General features: G+C 41.8%; 1 protein-coding gene across 1 annotated transcript; it reads left to right on the top strand.

Annotated features, from left to right (window-relative positions):
• Window positions 1-1036: 1036 nt before the first annotated feature.
• On the top strand, window positions 1037-23050 carry epc2 (enhancer of polycomb homolog 2 (Drosophila)). Its single transcript, XM_071522159.1, has 14 exons — window positions 1037-1418; window positions 2909-3068; window positions 6765-6910; window positions 8422-8628; window positions 9218-9366; window positions 10874-11003; window positions 11131-11340; window positions 11721-11804; window positions 13068-13216; window positions 13360-13691; window positions 17925-18064; window positions 19436-19589; window positions 21209-21506; window positions 22250-23050. The coding sequence occupies exons 1-14, from the start codon at window positions 1266-1268 to the stop codon at window positions 22317-22319; spliced, it is 2382 nt and encodes a 793-aa protein (XP_071378260.1). The 5' UTR covers window positions 1037-1265; the 3' UTR covers window positions 22320-23050.
• The last annotated feature ends 797 nt before the right edge of the window (window positions 23051-23847 follow it).

The raw sequence follows: 23847 nt of genomic DNA, 5'->3' as shown, positions 1-23847 counted from the left end.
ATCAATATTGGGGCAGTGTTTTTTTTATTTTTTTTATTGAACAATTTCCATGTACAAACATCATGGCTTAGAAATCTTCACAATATACCAATAGGATCAGGTGCATACCAAAAAGACAATTCAAAACAGACAAGAGATTGAAATAATATTAAATATAACAAAAGGAAAAATAATAACTTAAAGAGCTAGGGCTTTTTTCGTAAATCATATTGTTCTATTATACTAAAAAGTTTCATTGCATTTTTATTTTCCATGACTTTAAGGGCTTTTATGTAAGAAAGAAACTCACTACATACTAAACTACTAAACTTAGGTTTCACTTTGATGTACTTTGATTTGTGTATATAAAATTTTGACATGACAAGTCCATAAACAATGTCCTTTTGAGGAAAGTTTTCAAGTTGAAAAGCCAGTCATGTACATCAAGCCGTAAAGCTTCAGAATACATACATTGGAAAAATAAATGATCAGTAGTTTCAGTAGTTTCATCACAAAATACACAATTATTGGTTTCAATTCCAAATCGTTGTCGTAACAATTAAAATTTTAAAATGGATTTCTTTTGCTTTGGGAGTGGGGCAGTGGTTTGTACATATATAATTAAGTTCCATGGGATAAAGTGATGGCCCGGGCCCTGGGAATACTTTCAGTGGTCCTTCAAACTGTAATGAGACTAATGTATTAAAACAGCTAATTATACTTCTCTACTCTTGCAGTTTGGGACTTAAGTTCCATGTTAGATCATGTTAATTCAAGAAATCAGCTTAGTTATTTAATAAGGTTGATAAACAGGTCAAGGTTAAGCGAACAACCTTTGATATCAAGCTGATCCTAATTTAAATGGTGAACACAACTTAAGTTTTTATTCTCTTAACATCTTCAAAGCAGCAGCCTATCATGCCTGCCACCAGTGTGGGCTGTTTCTTCATACATGTTGCATGAGCTGCGCACGCACCGCCACGGCCCGTGTGGTGTTTTTCAGACGTGTCGCACTGGCTGACGGGATTGCTCCGCCGCTGTGTGGACATGTCCGCCATGTTTTTCATGGCGCAGAGAGCAGAGGAGCCGAGAAAAACAGCTGTCACGTCAAGTTAAACTCGAACACAAATGGCTTTTCGCACGGGTTTTCGGACGAGCGGAAACAAATGAATTCTACTTTAGCGGAAACAGTCGCGTCCCGTGTGGATTTACATCGATATTTTGATCGTTTTCTGGCGGGATTCATGTTTCCTTCGTATTCTCGGTGACTACGCTAGGCGCAAACAATGAGTAAATTATCGTTCCGGGCGCGAGCGCTAGACGCCGCCAAACCTCTCCCGATTTACCGCAACAGAGACCTTCCGGACCTGAACGACTGCGTCTCTATCAACCGGGCAGTCCCGCAGATGCCAACGGGGATGGAAAAAGAGGAAGAATTGGTATGGTTATGTTTTAAATAAAAGATAGTCTTTTGGGGATCACCCGTGTGCTATGTGGAACAGTGGTATTCATGAAGGGTTTACGCAAGTTCTTGTGCGTAAGCTGTGTACGGGGAATTACCGGGCCCTCCGAATTTACGGCGTTGACGTACACGCTACGTACGTTGTACGCCGTTTGCGTAGCGCCACTGAGGTTTCGGCGCATTTTGTGGCTGTGACGTAAACGTTTCTGCGTAGTTCTCTTGGCGACTGGCGACGCAGGCGGATGCAGCAGGCGTGCTTCGCCTTGCCGCCTCACCTCTATAGGACTAGCTACCAGCCAATCGCTAGTAAATTATGGCTAATGCTCATAAATGTGTCACTCTACGAGGCAGTTTGGCAGGCAACCAGCGTATGCTAAAAACAAGCGTTTCTGTTCTTAAAGCTACTTTGGTAGCTAAGAAATGAACTCGGCAAGTCTAATTCTGCATCCACTTGTCAGTTGACTTAAAAGTTTCATGCCCTGTTCAGCCTGCTAACACTTAATTTTCCTATTAGCTTACCCAATTAGAAGCTGTTAATGTGTACACTGGCCTGTGTAATGTAATGGGTATTTACGCAATTCCGTGGGTGTACATTTCCAATTTACACACCAGCTCAAGTGTAGCATAGCAGCAGTAGCTAATTTACTGAGGCATATTTGGAGACTGGGCTACTTTGGCTCCTGGTGCAACTGCAGCCCCCAAACACACATGTACATTTTGAACTTGAACTTAGCATTTTGTAAAGTTAAACCTATGCAAGCACTTGTAGCTGCTTGGATGTGCATAGTTTGTTGTTGCAAAAAGTTTCATCATGCAGCTGAAACCAAATAAGGTAATTAAGTATGTGAATATAGGCTTCATCAATGTAGGATGTTTGTGAACAAAATAGTTTTTGGGTTATGTTACGGTGACCAGATGTCCCGGTTTCAAGATGGGTGTCCCGAGTCCCGACGAATATCTGTAAAACACTAAAATGTCCCGGTTTTCAACATTCACTTACCAAATTGTCCCGGTTTTCACCACAATTAAAATAATAATAATAGTATTATACTTGTTTTCAGCGCTTACATAGACGTTTATCATGTTCTGTCCCGCTCATTATACATACTAAACATTACATACATATTAAACATACTAGTGTTATTATACAGTTTTCAAATAAATTATGTTTTGGTGGATTTTTGGAGATAAAACATCATTTTTCGTTTGCTGAGGCTCTGTCCATGGTGTTGAAAGGTGCATCACTAGGTGTGCTAAGTGCTGAAGTAATTGTCCCCCATCCTGATGAAAACGCCTATGATGCGTGCATGAACGTGCGGGACACTTCAGGGTCCCGGTTTGGGGGTTTGAAAATGTGGTCACCCTAGGTTATGTGCATGTGATGGTGTGTGTGTGTGTGAGTCTTTTGCCATAGTAGTTCTGCACCTCTAAACGGACTAACACCGTGTGTTGGCTGCCCTCCTCCAGGAGCACCACCTCCAGAGGGCCATCTCAGCCCAGCAGGTGTTCAGGGAGAAGAAGGAGAACATGGTCATCCCGGTGCCCGAGGCCGAGAGCAACATCACCTACTACGACCGCCTGTACAAAGGAGAGCTCAAGGTGCCCAAGCAGCTCATCCACATACAGCGTGAGTAGTGCTATGTTTCCTTCACAGCTGTCTGTCCTGTGCCCTGTGTCACGAAGCAACTTCAATATACTGTTATCCTTGCGATAGCTGGCTTCACAAAACCTAACAATGGAGGAGGGTGGGGTTGAATCCTGCAAAAACTTACTAAAATGATCATCTCAATTATTTTGCTGGGTGTAACGGTTACAGTTATTATTCACAAATCATCTGGAAGCCTTGGAGAACATTATGTATTTGCACTTTTTGCATCTTAAATTAACATTGACCCTTCTGAATCAGTGTCATATTAGCTGTGATCCTTATTCACACTGTGATGTATAGACACGTGCTTTACCTTGGGGTTGTTGCTGTGACTTTGCTGTCTTGTGGATGGTGAGAGGCACTGTACAACGTTCCCTGTGTAGACGTTTTGTGTGGACTAACATTACCAGAGGATTAATATCAAAATGTGACATCTGCTCTTGTTCTCTACATTGAACGTTTCAGCCAGTGCCCCGATTCCATACACACAACAGCACTGAAAATGGATAGGGTGACATCGTTATATTAAAGATGAAGGCTGAAACTTGAAATAAAAAAAAAACACATAAGATTCAGAGTTTAAACACACAAACGTATGTAATTTCTGCCGCTAGTGGTCTCTCAATTAAAACAATAACAAAAGACGTAATTTGATGACGTCGTGAAGTAGCGTGGGATCATGGGAGTTTTTTTTTTTTTTTTACGGGGACAGCTTCGGCGACTGAATAATCGTGATCCGTCACAGTGAGCGATAAAAACAATAGAATGAAAAAAACAACAGACCAGCTAGAGCGGCTAGCTAGCTAGTTGGCCGACTTCCTTCCTCACTCTCTGACGGATCATCTGGTGTTTCCCCGGAAGTTAGGGGGTAAAGGGGATATGATGCCATTGACAGGAAGTTAGGGGGTAAAGGGGATATGATGCCATTGACAGGAAGTTAGGGGGTAAAGGGGATATGACGCCATTGACAGGAAGTTAGGGGGTAAAGGGGATATGACGCCATTGACAGGAAGTTAGGGGGTAAAGGGGATATGATGCCATTGACAGGAAGTTAGGGGGTAAAGGGGATATGACGCCATTGACAGGAAGTTAGGGGGTAAAGGGGATATGACGCCATTGACAGGAAGTTAGGGGGTAAAGGGGATATGACGCCATTGACAGGAAGTTAGGGGGTAAAGGGGATATGACGCCATTGACAGGAAGTTAGGGGGTAAAGGGGATATGACGCCATTGACAGGAAGTTAGGGGGTAAAGGGGATATGACGCCATTGACAGGAAGTTAGGGGGTAAAGGGGATATGACGCCATGACAGGAAGTTAGGGGTAAAGGGGATATGACGCCATGACAGGAAGTTAGGGGGTAAAGGGGATATGACGCCATGACAGGAAGTTAGGGGGGAAAGGGGATATGACGCCATTGACAGGAATTTAGGGGGTAAAGGGGATATGACGCCATGACAGGAAGTTAGGGGGGAAAGGGGATATGACGCCATGACAGGAAGTTAGGGGGTAAAGGGGATATGACGCCATGACAGGAAGTTAAGGGGGAAAGGGGATATGACGCCATGACAGGAAGTTAGGGGGGAAAGGGGATATGACGCCATGACAGGGAGTTAGGGGGTAAAGGGGATATGACGCCGTTGACAGGAAGTTAGGGGGTAAAGGGGATATGACGCCGTTGACAGGCGACCAAATGAAACGCACCACTACCTTGAAAAAAATTACGGATTTCTCTGGGTTTGAACATTGTTGGAAACATTTGGGATAATGTAAGTACACAACTAAAAAAAAATATATACAGAGTTCCTACGCAGGTATAGAAAGTCTGGAAAAGTATTAAAAATGAATTTGATCATTTCCAGGTCTTGAATAGTTTGGGAATTTGAAAAACTGTCTGGAAAAGTATGGAAAATGTTGCGGTTCAGGTCCGATACACACATAACTCTAGCTTTTATGTTGCTGTAGAGCCACTTTGAGTCCACAGTTTTTGTTGATGTGAAGAATAATGTTCAGATAGAGGGACGCTCTTATTACCCAGCCGCTGTCAGCATGCATTATATCAAATACCCACCAAAATCAAATCCAGTCAAGAACATGGAATGGAAACCGTGTAGGAACCCTGCCAATCATCTCACATATTCTGATATTTGTCGCTGTGAAGAACAATCTTCATCTCTACAGTGATATGACCTAGTTAGCAGGGGCAAGATGTCTATCTGCGTAAATCATATTGAACACCAGACAAAATCTTCAAAACAAATCAAGGCCTGGGGGTGAGATGATATTTGCAGGAAATCTTTTAGTTTACCTTGGCAGATCAGCCAAAAAGTTTATTTCGGACACAGATAAGTTATATATCTTACACTCAGTAGCTATGATGGAACACAGTGCTTACTGTGAATAGCTGTGCAGTGTTAATGGAAGTGATGGATTTGATACGGTAGGCGTTCTAAATCAGTGATTCTCAACCTTTTTCATATCAAGGACCCCTAATTTAGTCCAGATTAGAGCCACGGACCCCCATTTAGACAGTCCTCCATTGAGATTTTGTCTCTCAGACCCAAATCTGAGAATATTTTATTGTTAGATATGATTTTGTCCAGAATTACAAGAATATCTGTATTGTAGGTAGAGAGATAACAGAGAAACTATGATCAAAACAGTAATTCTTCTACATTCTCTAATTGTGTTAACTTCTTGTAAATGAAATAATGGTGAAGTTTAACAATTCATCAATTTGCTGGGGACCCCCTGGAACCCCCTCAACATGGACCCCATGTTGAGAACCACTGTTCTAAATGACACTTAATTCAAACATTCTCAATATCACAGAATTATACATTCATTAATATTGGAAGCTAAAATCAAGATATGATAAATTGTGCATCCCTAAAACCTATAAACATACATGGTTGCAGCCCCACATGGCATTCAGTAGTCAGAAAGACTCATTAGGCATTTGTTACACAGAGGCAAAGATACAGTGTTGAAGGCAGTGTAGTTGCAGGCAGGCCCGTAGTGTTTGGGACGGTAGAAAGACCCTTCCGTGAATTGTTACCCTGTACATAAAGTGACAACAATATTAATATCGGAGCAGGAAACGTTTTTGCCCACAGGACAAAGTGTCTGGTAAACCCCTGAATTATCTTGCTGACCATCGCAGACGAAACGACTATCTTGAAAAAAAGGTTGCCGCACACTCACTGCTTTGATACATCAGTAATTTATCATTTTTGCCCTAATGAAGACATATGTTGAAACGTTGGCATACAGTAAGTAAATTATTGATGCATAGAAGCTAGAAGTGTGCGGCAGTCTTTTTTCAAGATAGTTTTTTAGTTTGTGATGGTCAGCATCTCTCCGATACTGGTGGGTGTGTATGTTTTATTTATTTATGGGTTTTTTTGTTTTTTTTTAAACCAGCAAGTCCCAAAGTTAACCAGCCACTGTTACACACTGTTTTCCCAGCCAGTTAAATTTTTAGAATAGAGAAGGACCTCCAGATGATGGTTACAACATACAGTAGACCAACTTAAGAACCACAAAAAAACACATTATCCTGCATTTGGCTGGTGTTCCTGTTCTACCCTGAGTAACGTGAACCATGGCTGGGAGGGTGTATGTCCTGTTCTTCCCCCCATGTCCAGTCTAACATCAGTGTGTTTCCCTCCTGCAGCCCTGGGTCTGGATAACGAGCAGCCGGACTACGACATGGACTCGGAGGACGAGACGCTGCTCAACAGGCTCAACCGCAAAATGGAGATCAAACCTTTACAGTTTGAGATAATGGTGGACAGGTTGGAAAAGGCCAGCGCAAACCAGGTACGCAGTATATTGAATTGTGACTGATGATGTGACTCAAATCATAACTGTAATTCAGTGTCTGGTCTCCTCTTAAGTGGTGCTAAAGCTCGGATTGCAAATCTTGAGTCTCTTCTCCATGGCATAGGCGTCCGTACCGCTAGGAATTCTGGGTCTCCTCTGGCCAGGTGCCCCCCCTGAAAGTACCCCTCGTTTCCCCCCCCTCGCTGCACCCCTGTCACCTGCATTATGCTTGTACAGCAAGCAATCTGTTGTCGCTTTTTTTGGGCTGGGATGTGAATTTGTTTTTGGAGGGTGTTTCAGTTTTTCGGCACGTCTCTTTCATTTAGTTCTGTCGGAGATTTCACCTTTTCCTACTTTTTCTGCCCATGGCGTCTTGCACTTTCTTTTGTATTGCCTTGATTCCTCCCCCTGTCTGGCGTATATACATTATTCCCTGTTTTATAAAAAAAAATCTCTTCGGTTCAATACACTCACTGTACATGTTGCAGTGCAGTACAAGCCCAAGAATTGAGGATTTGGAAATCTGTGGAAATCTGTTCTGTACACCATGCATTCACATGAAATTTACAGCTGGAAAGAAATTGCAGATAGAAGTGTGTGATTCTAAATGAGTTCTATAACTTTGTTTGGAGTGTATATGTGTATTGGATAAGGAGTACATATTGTTGCATTTTTTTTTATAGAAAGGTAGGTCCATATTGCAGGGTTCCCACGGCCTTGGAAAATTTGTGCATTTGAGACAAATGAAATAAAGGCTTAAAGGTTTTTTGAAAATTAATGGATGGCCTTGAATGTACTTATTAAATTACAATATAGTACCCAAATTCATCAATATGGCCCAGCTCTAGCCTTTTCTCTGTGGTAGGATCAATAAGTCTCCTCAGCAAAAACCCTGTGATGGAGATTTGCATTGATACTGAAGCCGTTTTACAATGAATGATTTCAGTATGATTTCTCGACTTGACAAGGTCATGACTAAAAAATGAGACCATTATAATATCTAATTTTGACTTTCATGCCTCACCCCCCAAACATGCCAATTGTCCTTGAAAGTTATCGAAAGATCATTGAATTTGATGTAGGGCTGGGCGATATGGTTGAAATCAATATAATATATAAGGATTTTTCTCGATATCAATATATATCACGATATGGTTCATGTATGCAAAATCACATTAAATAATCAAATGAATGTTCATCTCATTGAACCGAATGGTAATGTTAGGTGTGATGTCAAACAAATCAGAAATATTCAAATAATATTCCTACCATACCTCATTTTATGAGAGTTTTTAAGTAAAATTTGCTTGTCATCATCAATTCAGACAGCAGAAATGTGTGTCACGATATCAAAATATCTTCATATCATCACGATATGATTCCACTGAAAGACGATAAACGATAATATTGAATTATCGCCCAGCCCTACTTTGATGTCCGAGTGAGTGTGGGACCCCCGCTGTGCACCGGCCTCCTCTCTGACTCTCTCCCCATCTCCGCGTCTGCAGCTGGTGTCTCTGCCAGAGGCCAAGCTGCTGCTGAACGAGGACGACTACCTCCTGAAGTCGGTGTACGACTACTGGGTGAGGAAGAGGAAGAACTGCAGGGGGCCTACGCTCATCCCGCAGATCAAACAGGAGAAGCGGGACGGCTCCACCAACAACGACGCCTACGTGGCCTTCAGACGGCGAACGGAGAAGATGCAGACCCGCAAGGTGAATGTGGCTGAATTGCCTCCTTTTTTAAAAGCTCATGTCCTTGCGGTATTCAGTTTTTATTTTTTTTTTTAAAACCTGGAGAAGATCATCACCTGAACACTAATTTTTGAAGTTTGTGATCGTATAGGACAAATCTTGAAGCTCCAGTGGGTGGGGAGTTTTTGTTCCAGAATAAAGTTATGGGCCGGAAAATGAGTTTTGAAAGCCAGAAATCTCACTAGCTGGCCGAGAAATCGTTGAGTCATTGGTATTGATCAACATCCCTATCAACCCCCCACAGATACATTATATTATGGCCATTTTGTGCTGTGAGGCAGTCATTAGACATTACTTATTTCTCCTTAAACAAAATAGTTTATTATATTTATCTTAATTTATTGTTATCACTACCATTAATTGAACCCCAAGAAGACAAGCAGTTGCTGAAGTGTCAGCTAATGGGGATCCTAATTAAGAATAGTGCACCATTTTAATTTTCTCTAATGCCATGTTTAGGCCATATAGAGAATCCTAAGCTCAAATATTTATTGTATATTTGGTTGTTTTTTTTATGCATAATTTTTCATCGTGTCCCTCTCTCACTCAGAACCGTAAGAACGACGAAGCGTCTTATGAGAAGATGCTGAAGCTGAGGAGGGAGTTCAGCCGGACGGTCACCATCCTGGAGATGATCAAGAGGAGGGAGAAGTCCAAGCGAGAGCTGCTGCACCTCACCCTGGAGGTGGTGGAGAAAAGGTGAAGGCCCCTTTTAAAGCCTGGGGGGAGGGGGGGGGTGGATTCCATGTAGAGCTATGGCCCCCCTTACATGAGGTTTGTGAAGCACTCCCAGAATGGTGACGGGACGGTACCGGCAGTGGGATAAGTAGACCCCCCTCATCATTATCATTAGCACTGTCATGGTGGAAGCAGGACGTTGCGTGCCTTGCAGATAGGGCTGAACAATTCATCTAAATTTTATCGAAATCGCAATATGGCCTACTGCAATTTTCAAATCGCAGGAGGTGCAATATTTGTTAAAGGTGAAATGTGTCAAAATAGCATTTTAAAGTAAATATTGTGGTGCTGCAGAGATGTCCTGGCCTACACATCATATTCTACAGACTTAAGAAAACATCTTTGTTTGGTACAGATCCCCGCAGAAATCACACCATAATCATTTGAATACGTTTTTCAATGCAAATGAGAATAATGATGTAAAAATTATCATTCCCTCTAATATCGCAAATCATATCGCAATTGCAATATCAGTCAAAATAATCGCAATTAGATACTTTTTCAAAATCGTTCAGCCCTACTTGCAGATACTGTGCAGTGTGGCACATGATGTGACTGGCTTTCTCTGAGCTGGGTCCTCTTTCTCCTTGTTCTCTTCTACCACCCAATTTCCATTTCAGTTTTTGGAACAAATGTCATGACTTTGTGTGCTCTGAAATTAGATAATCATTTTAAAAGAATCAGATTTTCAAAATGAAAATTCAGTCATTTTCTACTCCCCTACCCTCCTTGGTAGGACCACCAAACACACAGTGAGTTAGCCTCTGCAGTTACATCTCTATGACAGTAAACTGAATATCTTTGGGTTGTGGACAAAACAAGACATTTGAGGACGTCATCTTGGGCTTTGGGAAACACTGATCCACATTTTTCACCATTTTCTGACATTTTATAGACCAAACAACTAATCGATTAATCGAGAAAATAATCGACGGATTAATCGACAATGAAAATAATCGTTAGTTGCAGCCCTAGTTATTCATATGGGCCCAGGTGTCACACAGTCAGATTTATTGCTGTTTTCACTCGGTTAGTGGACTGCAGCCTTGGTGTTTACAGCTCGTCTCAGCCTGTCCTCCACATGCTGCTGTACGTTAAACGGATGCCTTGACAGTCTGAAGTTCAGTGTTATTTTTCTTTACCTTACCTTTCCATATTGGTGTGGAAAAAAATGTATGCAGTGGCATTTTAATTTACAGAAAAATGTTAGCGTTGTCAGCATTTTTCAGTTAAACCAAAGGGTAGCTAGCGTCAACCTAGCTTGTTTGCATGCGGGATGCTATTAAGCCATTTTTAGTGATGCTTAAAGGGCAAATCTACAATGTAAAGAGCGCCTGGTGAAGAAAAATTAGACCCAATTGCAAATATAAAAAGTTAAAATATCCCCCTTAAATCTATCAGGCTTCACAAGAGAAAATGAAGTGGCTACCTTTTTAATTCCCCATGTACTGTGTGTTTGTTACTACAGGTATCAGATGGGTGACTTCACTGGGGACATTCTCAGTGAGGTGACCGTCCCTCTGGCTGAGAAGCCTGTGTACACCGCTCCAGTCGCCCTCACCAACGGGAACCGCCACAAAGCTGAGATCAAAATCAAGGTACCGGCCTCATATCAGCTTTTAGCGACTTCGAGTTTAATCAGATGTCTGTTCTTGATGCTGAAACGGTCTCGTCATTCCCGCTCGTCCGTTTCGGCGGCCGCTAATCTCTTCCTCTCTCCTCCAGACGCACAAGACGGGTCTACTGCACCAGGTCTCCGTGAAGGACGAGCTTCCCTTCAATTTTGTCAGGCCAAAGAAGAAGTACACCAAAAGGGACAAGCTGTACCCCCCGCGCCGGCCCGGCCGGCCCCCCAGCCAGTACACCGTCAACAAGGCAGACATCAAACAGTACGACTTCCACAGCTCCGGAGAGGAGGAGTATCCACCGCCACTGGTCAGTATCTCTAACATCATCAGGAGTTTTCATTCCAGTAGTCTGGGAAAGCCTAGCATAATAAACTGAAGTCTAGATTGATGCTCATATTCAGCTATTTCTTCATGTGTTCTTACCTGGTATGAACAACAGGGAAGGTAAATTGTGGTAAAGAGCCCAGATGTTCACCCAGTCAAGACAGAAGTTCATTATTCTTAGCTAAAGTTACAGGGACTGGAATCAGATTTGCTTTGACTTTGGTTGCACTCTTGGTTGCACTAAATGCATTGTTACATACAGTATGTTACATATATAAGGAATAGGTCTTGGATCAGTCACAAGTAGCTTACTTTATGGATTCTTATGTGAACTTATAAAGTTGTCTCTGTGTCTTCCTGCAGTCTCCCCCATCAGAACCAGATGAGGAGAATGATCCCGATGGAGTATTTGCCTTCAGAAGGAAAGCTGGGTGTCAGTATCTCTCTGTAAGTGTCTTCATTTGATTGAATTGAATTTGACAGGGCATGAAAATTTGAGCTGGGCTCGATTCAGCCTGATTTCTTTCCAAACACGAACTCAGCCCGAGGGGAGTTGTAAGCACAAATTCAACCGAAGCTGCCAAAAGTGAATAATTTTCTAATTATGAGTTGCTAATGTTTGTTATTCAACATTATTTTTTTACCCCAACCTAAGCAGTTGAGTGAGAAATGGAGCTCAACCCAACTGGAGCTCATCAGGTCCAGCCTGGTCCTGTGTTTTGTGTAATGTTTCTGCACATAAATGTACAACAGAGAAAGTCAGGGAATAACTGGAAATATTAGATTTCCGCTCATGGAAACATCCCGGAAAATGATAAAATGAATCATTTAGCATGCAAAACCTATTTACTCTTCCCCAATGGAGCGTACTGCTCATACTGAATTTTCTTAAAGGAAGATGACACCATGATGGCTGAAGGACATGCAAGCCTCACCATGTCTATACCAATAATAAGAATATTAATCATAGTCATCTTTCTTTATATAGCACTTTTCAAAACCAAGTTACCAAGTGCTTCATAATTAAGAGATAAATGACTGACAAAGGACAGATCAATAAAATGGAGCTAAATCAATCAATCAATGAGCTAAAATGGTAATAAAGTAAAATAAGGTAAAGGTAAAATAAATACACACAGAAATAGGGATAAAACAAATGTAATAAATAAACAGACAAGGCAAAGAAAAAGCCAAAGATAACAATAAGTTACGGTAACAGTGAGTTTTAAGAGGTGATTTAAAAGATGATACTGACTTTGCCAGCCTGTGCTCCTCTGGCAAGTCGGTCCATAAGGGATCAAAATTTTGAAAAGAGAACTATGGGCCAGGCCATACAAAGCCTGAAAAACAATCCGTAAAATAAATTCTGAACTGGACAGGCAACCAGTGAAGAGATGCTACAATGGGAGAAATCTCTTGGTTCTAGTAAAAAGCCGCGCTGCTGCATTTTTGTGCACATTTGGGGCGTTTTACATCTTTTTGATTAAGGCATGTGAACTGGGCATTGCGATAATCAAGTCGAGACTAATTAAAAGCATATATAATCTTTGTATCACTGAAATTCCTACCTAATTCATATTTCATTTTTTGTGACATTTCAAAGCTTAACATTCAATCCATAATCACATGGCACCACAGCCACTGTCTTTGTGCTGGTCTTGTCCCTGGTCACGGTGTGTGTCTTAACTGATGCCTCTCTGCGACCCGCAGCCCCACACGGACCAGAACGGGGGAGTCCTGTGGGAGCACCCGGAGCTGGCAGGGATGGAGGCCCTACGCCACCGACACTCCCTCACCGCTCTGTCGCTGCCCCGGCGCTGGGTGGGACTCAGCCGTCGCAGGATGGGCCGAGGCGGCAGGTGAACTGGTCTACTCCCACCTCCAACACCTTCTTTTTGCACTGCTGAATAAACACACAGTTGTGATACTAAAGCTTAAAACACTTATTTTCATATAGAGCTACCTCCTGAAACATTCTTTCTCCCTCATTCCCCTCTATCAGGGTCATCCTGGACCGGGCGTCGTCTGGTCTGGATGTGGTGCTGAAGCAGCTGGACCCAGACGTTTTAACGCCCCCCGTCTCCAGGACCGGAGCCTCCGACCTCCATGACACCCCCCCGCTCGCCCAGAGAGCCTCCCCGAGCTCGGCCGCGAGCGCCGCCGCCGCCTCCTCTCTGGCCGAGATCCTGAGCAACATCCAGGCCCTTAGGTGGCGCTGCTTCAGGCCAAGGCCCGTTCAGGACCAGGGCAATGGGGACTGCAGGACGGGGAGACCCTCGCTGGACGGCAGGGTGACTGGCGGTCTGGCGCTGAACACCAAGAACAACGGACCAGGTGGGTTATCATGTACAGGGTTTCCCACAGGTCACGGGGTTCCTGGAATATCATAAAAATTTCAGGGGAAGTCAGGGGATTTGATACATTTTCTAGGAAAGTCCGGGAGTATCAGGACATTTTACAAATGGGTCACTTCCAGGAATATAGCAGAATGTATTGTACAGATTATTTCACGCATGCATTGCATTAGGTAGTTTTCAGCCAGGTGTTTTCCAGGGTCAAAAAGAGGCTTACGAGGTGCTTTAGTTTGGCCCCATCTGGCTTTGTCAGTGCGGCTAACTTACTTTTTAAATCCCATTTCATTCATATTTCCATTGCTAAGAGGACCAGGACAGACACATGTCACGTTTGTCAGTATTGATTGTTCCCAACAGGGATCTTGTGGCTGGGATCTTTTTACTTGGATTCTATGAAAGATGTTTGCCATTGCTTTCACAGTTTTAAGGATTCCTTATATTATGACAGGATTTGCCCGATTTGTTGTTGTTGTGATTAATTAAGTGAAACGCTGGGCTCGAGGTGGATACTCTGAAATAATGTTGGACACCCACTATTTCCTGTTTCAAGTGCTGTATGGCATGGAACGCCAAATTTGTTAGCTGCACAGAATACACAGTGCAGATTCAGGAATGTGGAGATTTGTTGTCCATTATAACCTCTGACCTCTCTTGGTTAAAGTGCTGTAAAGTGGTCAGATGGAAGCGTTTCATCTCGCGCATTAGAGAACACGCTGCTTTCCTGCTTTCTAATATTGTTACTGCCAGAGCACATTTTGTTGCCTTGGCTGGAAACAAAATGTCAAATGAGGTCAGTTGTTTGTCTGTGGCTTTCCTGTCCCCCTCAGTCAGCCACCCCTGGTCGCACACCATCCTGACATTTCTATGCAGACGCTGTTCTCAGAAGTGTCTGTGTTTGGTGTTTTTTTTTTTTTTACATGATTTGTGCACAGAGGTGGAACGGCTGCCACTGAAGCAGGAACTGCTTTCAGGGGTTTTCAGGGATTGCACTTGAGGAAGTTTACTCAGTTTCTGTGTCAAAACACTGTTGTGTCCATACAAAGTTATAACCGTAAGCGATGTGCCAGACCTACTTGCCATGCTTCACACTCCAGTAATGTATGGAAACTCACTATGCATTCACACCATACTGAAGGCTGCAGGTGTATGAGCAGATGTCAGCGAGGCTTCTTCTGATATTCTTTTGATTCAAAGTTAAGCATTTTTGCTCTGCATATTGGCGTCCCATTGGAGTGTGCAGCTGCTTTAAAAGTACACACTTTCCAATGAGTTTTTATTGCCTTTGAGGCCTGAAGTAAAAACCCATTAAATCAAACTTATTTTACCTGCATTTGGACATTACCTGCAAAATCCTGGTAAAAATGAAAGGTTGCTCATTTCTCATGCAGGGAGTCTGAGAAGATAAAACATTAGGTGATGTTGGAGACAGCAACAGCCTTAATTTATAAACCTGGTCAAAGCAGGGCAGCAGGGGCTCTGTGGATCACAGTGTCGGTCGTTCAGTCGCTCGCTCTGTTCACCACTTTTGGTCACCAGGGTGAAAGTGTGCCGCAGGGAGTTAGATTGCAGAGTTTCAGTTGGAAGACCTGAGTTTGGTTCCCGGCAGGGACGCTTCCATTCAGACTCTTATTCTTGTTCTTTCTTTCTATTGAGATTGTGGTAGCTAATTGGAACCGTATTGAAAGGTCAGCTGCAAACTGGGTCACGGTTCAAATAATTTTTAACATGGAACATAGCAACTTGGTTGAAATTTGAAATAGTACTGCTGCCTCTTGAGATTGGCACCACTCCCCTCTCCATAGGAAATCAAAGTGATTTTACTGGTGACCATGTGTACTGGCACTAATCTCACTTTCACACTGCAAGCAACTTGGTTGATGGGTCATACTGTTCTGACTCATTTGGGGCGGAGCCAGAGGCTCTGATTGCATCTATGTAGTGGTCTGATGTAGCTATGACGTTTTGAACAGGCAAATCATGTATTTGTCACTGCTTTGTTATTGCCTTTCATAATGCTGCATTGTTTTGACGAGTTAACATCGCTAGCTAGCAAGTGCTAATTAGCTTCTGAGATTCTGACACATTATGCTGCTCGTTGTTGGCCACCAAACGTGGAGATTTATGTTTATTACCTCTAAATAAATGTTAATCCATAAAAGTTACCTACTGCAGGTTTAACAGAAAAATTACTTTCCAATGGAATATATGAATGGAATTTGCAAGAAATGCGAAAAATAAACTGATGTGCTACACAGAGGCTTACTAGCTATACTACGTTTTGTTCCATGAAATTAAATACATCAGCTAACGTCACCTTTGTGAATTTTCGTCCTTCAATTACTTTTTATATTGATTGATGCTAGTGAAATGCTAATCGTTTGGGAAAGAGCACTACAACAGCCATTTGCTAGCTGTTTGACGTAATAAGCCAAATATACATGAACAATAACAACATTAATAACCATTCAGCGCAGCGCTATGAAAATGTTAATAATTTGCATGTATAACAGTCAGGAGATTAAGATCTGGCAACAAAAAACGTATAAACGAGAGGTAAAGGAAGTCGCACGTCACTGCTATTGTAGTTCGTTTTCACCATTGATTAGCATTTAATTAGCAAAAATCAATATTGTAACTGAAGATGAAAAGGCACAAAGTTGATGCTGATGGATGTATGTATTTTAACCCCGGGAACAAACGTATATATCGGATATCTTGTGGATGCCCTTATTTTTGGCTTTTTTCGGAAAGCCCATCCATATAGCCCATTCAGGACTACAAACTAAAGGGCAGAGCTGTTAATCTATGGCATACAAACCAACGCAACCCTTCTCCAAGCATAATTCTTCAGACTGTTTGTTCCTGTAGTCTGCTAATAAAAGTTGTTGAGAACTGGCAATCTGATTGGCTGTTGACGGCTGATGACTGCAAAAAGATCAGCTGTGGCAGAGTTTTCCATGAGCGCCGGCTGTCGGCCGGATGAAAACATTTCCAGCCGACTACTTTCTTACTGTTTCAAGTCACGTCACCATCACTTTTTAGATCTTGGTCGTTTGTAACTATATCTTTTAACCGGATGAAGGATTTTAGTCATCGGACGTCTGGATCTTAAGTTATCAGAGAAACAAGCTGAGCAAACAGCTCGGCTCAAAGCCCCCCCCCTCCCTTTGCTTTATTCAGTGTTTTTACTGGTTTTAATTATCGGGTCCGTTTGTTTTGGAGAGGAGGAGACCTCTGCGGATAATTTGGCTCCCGGTAAAAAACCTCCTGAACAATGAACACTGAAGGAATCCTAACCTAAAAATACAAAGGCAATGGTGGTTGTTTAACAATGAAGACGACAACTCCCATGATCCCACGCTATTTCATGACGTCATCAAACTCTGTCTTTTGTTATTGTTTTGATTGAAAGACCCCTAGCGGCAGAAAATCACATATCGTGCGTTGAAGCCTCCCAAATCAGTAAAGCCCATGTGTTTTTATTTCAGCTGTCATGCTCTCAGATATGTCCCCTTGCTTGTGAGATTATATTGACTGGAAAGTCCTCCCTTTTCTGAACGAAATGAGGTACAGCACTCCAAGGTTTGATATACATTTGATTGACAAAACAGGCGTTCGAACCATGAATGCTTGTGATTCAATAGTGCAAACTACGCGGGAAAATCGCCTCGAGCCGTTTGGAAATGCACTCGGAATTATCCATGCACTGTGTCGTCTATAATTTAGCCTAATCTATGAAAATTTCAAGGAAAAAAAACACCCCTCATGATATTGCCAATTACAGTATGTAAGGAGGGATTCCATTTTATTGTATTTTTATGTTTATACAGTTGGCCATCTTGCTGTGAAATGTAAATGCAAGTTAGCAAAATGTAAATGCAATGCAGTTTGTTACCATCTTTACTTACTAAATAATAAAAAAAAAAGAAAAGAATACAACCTTAAAAATGTGTGATAGACAACTTAAGCGTCAAGTTGTTCAGCAGCAGCAGCATTGGACGTTGTATGCACTAGTGGAAAATCCTGTGTGGTTTTTCCATCCGAAGAGAGTGTTGACAAATCCACACATCGAATTTCCGTGGTCGCTCATCTCCACAGGAAATGAACGGACTTCTGTTGAACTTCACGGTTGTGTCGCTCACATCACGGACACACACACACACCGAGTCTTTAATGAACCGTTAGATCTGACACTTTTCGTCTGTGCCATCAGGGGGCATCACAGAGGAGCAGTACCAGACCCATCAGCAGCAGCTCGCCCAGATGCAGAAACAGCAGCTGGCACAGATGCAGCAGCAGACAGCCGCTCCGTCCGCCAAGCCATCCTCACAGCCGGAACGCCACAACACACAGGTAGACGCTTCACAACGTGCACATGCTCACTCTGCCTCCTACGAGCTGAGAGGGGTAGAATCTGCAGGGTCCTTATTAGGGATGGGAGGATATATTATCTAGGGCTGCAACTAACGATTATTTTCATTGTCGATTATTTTCTCGATTAATCGATTAGTTGTTTGGTCTATAAAATGTCTGAAAATGGTGAAAAATGTGGATCAGTGTTTCCCAAAGCCCAAGATGACGTCCTCAAATGTCTTGTTTTGTCCTCAACCCAAAGATATTCAGTTTACTGTCATAGAGGAGGAAAGAAACCAGAAAATATTCACATTTAAGAAGCTGGAATCGGAGAATTTTGACTTATTTTTCTTAAAAAATTACTCAAACCGATTAATCGATTATCAAAATAGTTGGCGATTAATTTAATAGTTGACAACTAATCGATTAATCGTTGCAGCTCTAATATTATCTTTATCTTTTATCGAGATAAAAACACTCAAGATAATTTTATCTTGGTGAATTTCCATTATCGGGATAATTGTGAATATCCTCGCGACATTCAATCCATCTTGAAAAGGACCAAGGTTTGGCCCGTCTCACTCTCTAGGCCACAAGGCTGGCAGTGCTGTTTGATGACAGAAAAGTTTTTTTTTACTAAAACGGGTTCAAAGTAGTACAGTTTGACTCTATGCCACAATGCCAGTTGGACTTTATTTTATTTAAAGAACAGACTCACACAATGTTGGTATTTTTTATGTATTTTTTTATTTATTTATCCTTTATTTATTCAGGGGGACATTATAATTTATGATTACCTTATTTAAGATTGTTTGATTGTTTTGGGTTTTTTTTGCATTCATTCTGCTGTCTTGCTGTACCTCTGTCTGTGTGATCTGAAAACAAAACAAGGTATTCATTTACTGTGCATTTACAACACATAACTAATTGAACCATGTGAATGCTTGGATATCAGGTTGATAGGTAGATTCTTTTTATTAATGGATTTTTTTTCTCTCATTGTGATTACCTGCTGGGTGTTGGCGAGAGTCTGAATTTGTCCTTGTTTGTTTTTCACTAAAAAGGATGTTCACAAAAAAAAGATATGTGTCCTATGATGCAATAAAAATATTTGTTTCTTAACCAGATGTAAGGTAAAGTGATTCCAGTATGTTTTAGTGCCATTTTAAGAGTTTTAAGCATATTTTGATGATTATCGGGATAATATCATGAATCGCAATTATTTTGGCCAGGATAATCGTGACATGAAATCTTCATATCGTCCCATGCCTAGTCCTTATGAGTCAATTCAATTTAAATTCTTAGGGCTGCGATTTAAGATGCATCAAAAAAAATCAAAAACGAATATGTAACCTTGTGTTGTGTTTTTAGATTGCCAGCTACAGTGAGTGCGTGTCGAAGACTCTGGACTCTGCCAGCGCCCACTTTGCAGCCTCTGCTGTGATCAGCGCACCGCCACTGGGCCATGTCAACAACGAGAACAAACCCCACAAGAGCAGCGTCAACGGTGTCCTCCATCCTTCAGGTCAGCTTCTCCACCTGTCAGCACATCACAGCTCTAACGCAGGGCTTTGCTGTAGAGGAGTTAATTGTTTGTATGCGATCTGGCTTTGTGATCGCGGCTAACTCTCAAACCCCTTCTATTCCAGTTTTATGCTTTTATAGACACTGTAGTTAAGGCATTGTTTAAATTTTTAAATCCAATGTAATTCATATTTCCATGGCTAAGAGGACAGGAACAGACACATAAGTTTGTATTAATTCATCACTTCATTTGTTCCCAACAGGGATTTATAAGCGACTGAGATCTCTTCCTCTGATTTCATAAACAGTGCCATTGAATCAGATTTCACTATGCTGTGATAAATCAGGTTTTTGAATACCAATACTAAGTTTAATATCTAAAAATGTGATACTGCAATACCACGGCAAGCAATAAACACCATCAAGCAGTGTCATAGAACAACTTCTATGCTTTATCTTATATGAAAGCATCATAGCTTCAACATGAATTTCAAAGAACCGAGAGTTTTGCTGAAGTTTTGCTGAAATACTTGTGCTGCCACATTGACCTGGGCAGCTTTGTAGCAACTTTTCCATAGGGGTTTTGATGTCTGCTGGTGTCTGACTTTCTGATCCAGTACAAAATGTGGTGGACTGTTTGACACTGCTGCCATGTTTTCAGCTGTTTGGCTCTGACTGCTGCAGTCTGCTGTCAGCAGCCAGACAGGCTCTGTCTGTTCCAATCCTTCTTTTAAGTCTTCCAATCCATAGGCAAGAGAAGAGAGAATTCCCGCACACTGTCCTTTTACTTGCAGTAAACTTTATTACTGATAGAACGATTCGGTCCTTAGACCTTCATCAGGTAAAACTGAGGAACAAAGAACATTCCAGACAGATAGAGCCAACACCTCCTCAGGTGAGGCCAATCAGGGACCAAGAGCTGTCAGGCAATCAGTCCCACAGTCTGTATGCATTCAGCCAATTAGAAGGCACAACCCACCATCAGAAATGCACATTCCACAATCTATGATGGACGGCAACTACATCAATTTATATACAAAAATGTAATCATATAGTTAAAGTTACAAACAATTCATCCAAAAATAATATTAGGCTAATGGTAAATCTCAGGGTAACATTATCATAATTTCACCTAATACAAAATTAAAATAGCCAAATTCAATCATATAATAGTAGAAATAGAAAATAGGAAGAACAAAATAATAATTTAAGAAAAAATATGAATATAGAAAAATACATTGAATCTCACAATTGAAATACATAAACATAGGGATGATGAAGACAATGTGCAAAGATCATCCAAACAGGGCTTCATTACCTGGGCAACAGAAGAAAATCCCTCATTAGTGGATAAACCTACGAATCTAATAACAATCAAATGGGAATCTGTCCTTCCAATCCACACATATAGAGCCTATGGAGGTGGTTTGGTTAAAATATTTAATGTTCATATCTTCAATATTGAATTCAGTTTTTCCCAGTTGTATCGAAGTGGTATCAAAATTTGGGTTACCATGACAACGTTGGTGTAGAATATGCCTTTGTCTTGTCTTACTTCATAGTGTACTAATGGGACACATCCCTAGTAGTTACATACTCATGTACACTTCTGCTCCACAGGGACCTCCAGACCTCCCCACTCCACCAGCATATCTCACAGCGGGTCGGGGGTCTCGGGGCGGGTGTCATCTTCGGGCGCCGGAGGCCCGCTGCTCCCCGCCCACTCTTCCTCCTCCCCCTCGCCGCAGTCCCTCCCCAACCACAGGAGCCACGTGAGCGCCGTCTCCCCCGCCCACCACCACCACAGCGCCCGGCCCTCCGCCCCCTCGCCGTCTGCCTTAAAGCTGGCCACCGTGGCCACCACCCTGGACTGCGTGCCCAAGGTCACGCCCGCCAGCGCCGTCGGCAGCCTGGCCAGGTATGCGTCCATCAAGTCGAATTTATATCGCACATCGGCAACGTAATCCATAGTGCTTTACAGGTGTGGGATGAAAGCAGTTCAGGGTAGGGCTGGGCGATATGGACAAAATCAAATATCACAATATTTTTGACCAAATACCTCGATATCGATATTGCGACAATAATGTAGGGATGACTATTGGTGCTTTCACAAAATATTTACACAATGAGATTTTTGATAAATAATCATCAGTAATGTGGATATAATGACTAAGTGGGTAAAGGCAAATAATAGAACAGCTAGAACAGTCTGGTAAGTTCAGAAAATGACATCACTTTACTGTAATGCAGCCTTTAAAACCAGGGAAAGACACTTATGCCATATCACGATATTACGATATCCAAAATCTAAGACGATATCTAGTCTCATATCACGATATCGATATAATATCGATATATTGCCCAGCCCTAGTTCAGGGTAGTGAAAAAGAAATCCAGTAATCCAAACAAGATAACTTCATAAATAGACAAAGAGAGATAACAGAGGTAAAAGTTCCATGATCCAAGCCCCATTTTTCTCTCATCTATTAGCCTTGATGCTGCCAGGCTGTTTTTGGCTCTAATACCTCTCCACCTGTGGATATTGGTGTAACTCGTTTACTTGCTTCGTTGCTTTCCAGAGCAACTTGATATTCACTGAATGTTGTGTACAGAGAATCAAAACAAAGAACAAAGCTTGATTCCCTTATCTGTCGCTTACAGGGAGAATCATGAGCCAGAGAGACTTTTGAATGGAATATCAGAGACCACACTGGCAATGGAGGTTACATAGCGTCTCCCCCCTCTTTCTCTCTCTCTCTCTCTCTCTCTCTCTCTCTCTCTCTCTGTTTCTCTCTCTCTCTCTCTCCCTCTCCCTCCCCCTATCCTCGAACACCCCCCCCCCAGTCTCTGATCAGACCGGTGAATGTGACAGGCGGTGACCTCCCAGAGGAAGAATGCAAGCCCCAGCCCCCCCGCCACTGAGGGGACATAATACAAGGACCTATACAGAATCGAGCATATCAAAAATATTTTAACCAATTTGTCGATATTATAAATGTACATTTTGTAAATTGGGAATATCACTACCTTGTAAGATAGTATATTTGTATCATTAGTATATGTTTGTTTTTGTTTTTTTCTGTTACTTGAATCCAAGCAAATTTGTCATCATGCTTTTGCACTTGAAAAATGCAAATGAAATTGTACACACACAAATGCAACAGTGTTGGGATCATGAGCATGAGCATGGGTCCTGCGTCACTCTGTTTCACTATTTATTTTGCGATGTTTACATTTTGTATTTCACAGAAACAAATCGTCAAAATATGTCTGCAGAAGACGGGAAATTTTGTCTCGCGAGCATATTTGGTTGCGCGCTTTTTTTTTCCCCAAAGAGGAAAAATGAGCCTGATATGATTTGGTTTCACAAATTGAATAGATATTGACTTTTTGTAATTAGATTAGTGGCATTTTTTCCATTCGGACAAGTATTTTCTGTCACTTTGTTTGGTGTAACAGGAATTTGTCTTTCGGGGGGGGGAGGGGAGGGGGGGGGGGCGGATTTTTAATAACTTTGTTTTGATTTTCATTTGATGTAGACTTTTTTTTTTCCAAAAAAGCAGTGAAGAAATCTAGCCATCGTCTTCATAGGATCCTATTTATTTAAATTCACATTGAAATAACAAATATATGCATCCTTAAAAAAAAAAAAAAAATCAAACTGCAAATATAAAACAGGAAACCCTTTTTTTATAATATATTTGCCTTTTTAAACGGGTAGGGACTTTAAGCCAATGAACACAGGAATAGAACAGTCTATGTATTGTGTGTAAACTTTCAGATAATTGATAAAGCGAGCGACTACCCCTTTGGACCTGGGGTAGCCAAGCCATGAATATTTTTTGGTATTTCTGTTTTTTTTTTTTCTCTCCCTGGGTCAAGGGGCAAGTAACATGTTGAAACGATGTCTGACGGTCAGTGCTCGGCCTTTCCCATAGTGTTAGTGTAGTTCATGTAGTGAATCCTGTACAGACGTTAGAGAAAAAAAAAAAAAAAAACATGTTTAGATAAAATGCGCCATGCCTAGTGTTCATGCACTATTTCTTCAGACATGCATTTTCCCCTGTTACTTGTTCTTGGAGTGTTTCAGAAAAAAATGCTGGGAAATAAAAATACATCTATACAGTATGGCAGCTCTGACGTGTTCTTATTCATTTTGAAGTCTTTATTCATTGCAGTATAGTTTCCCATGTGTCCTTTCTTGTCCCTACTGTAAACGTATGGATGTGCTCAAACCCCCCCCCCCCCCCCCCCCCCCA

Source organism: Centroberyx affinis, unplaced genomic scaffold, assembly GCF_046629955.1.
Source record: "Centroberyx affinis isolate AG114_WGS23_722 - 3 ecotype Tasmania unplaced genomic scaffold, CSIRO-AGI_Caff_v1 ptg000962l_1, whole genome shotgun sequence".
Lineage (NCBI taxonomy): Eukaryota > Metazoa > Chordata > Actinopteri > Beryciformes > Berycidae > Centroberyx > Centroberyx affinis.
Note: the sequence above shows the minus strand (reverse complement) of the source record. Positions and strands in the feature narration are given on the sequence as shown.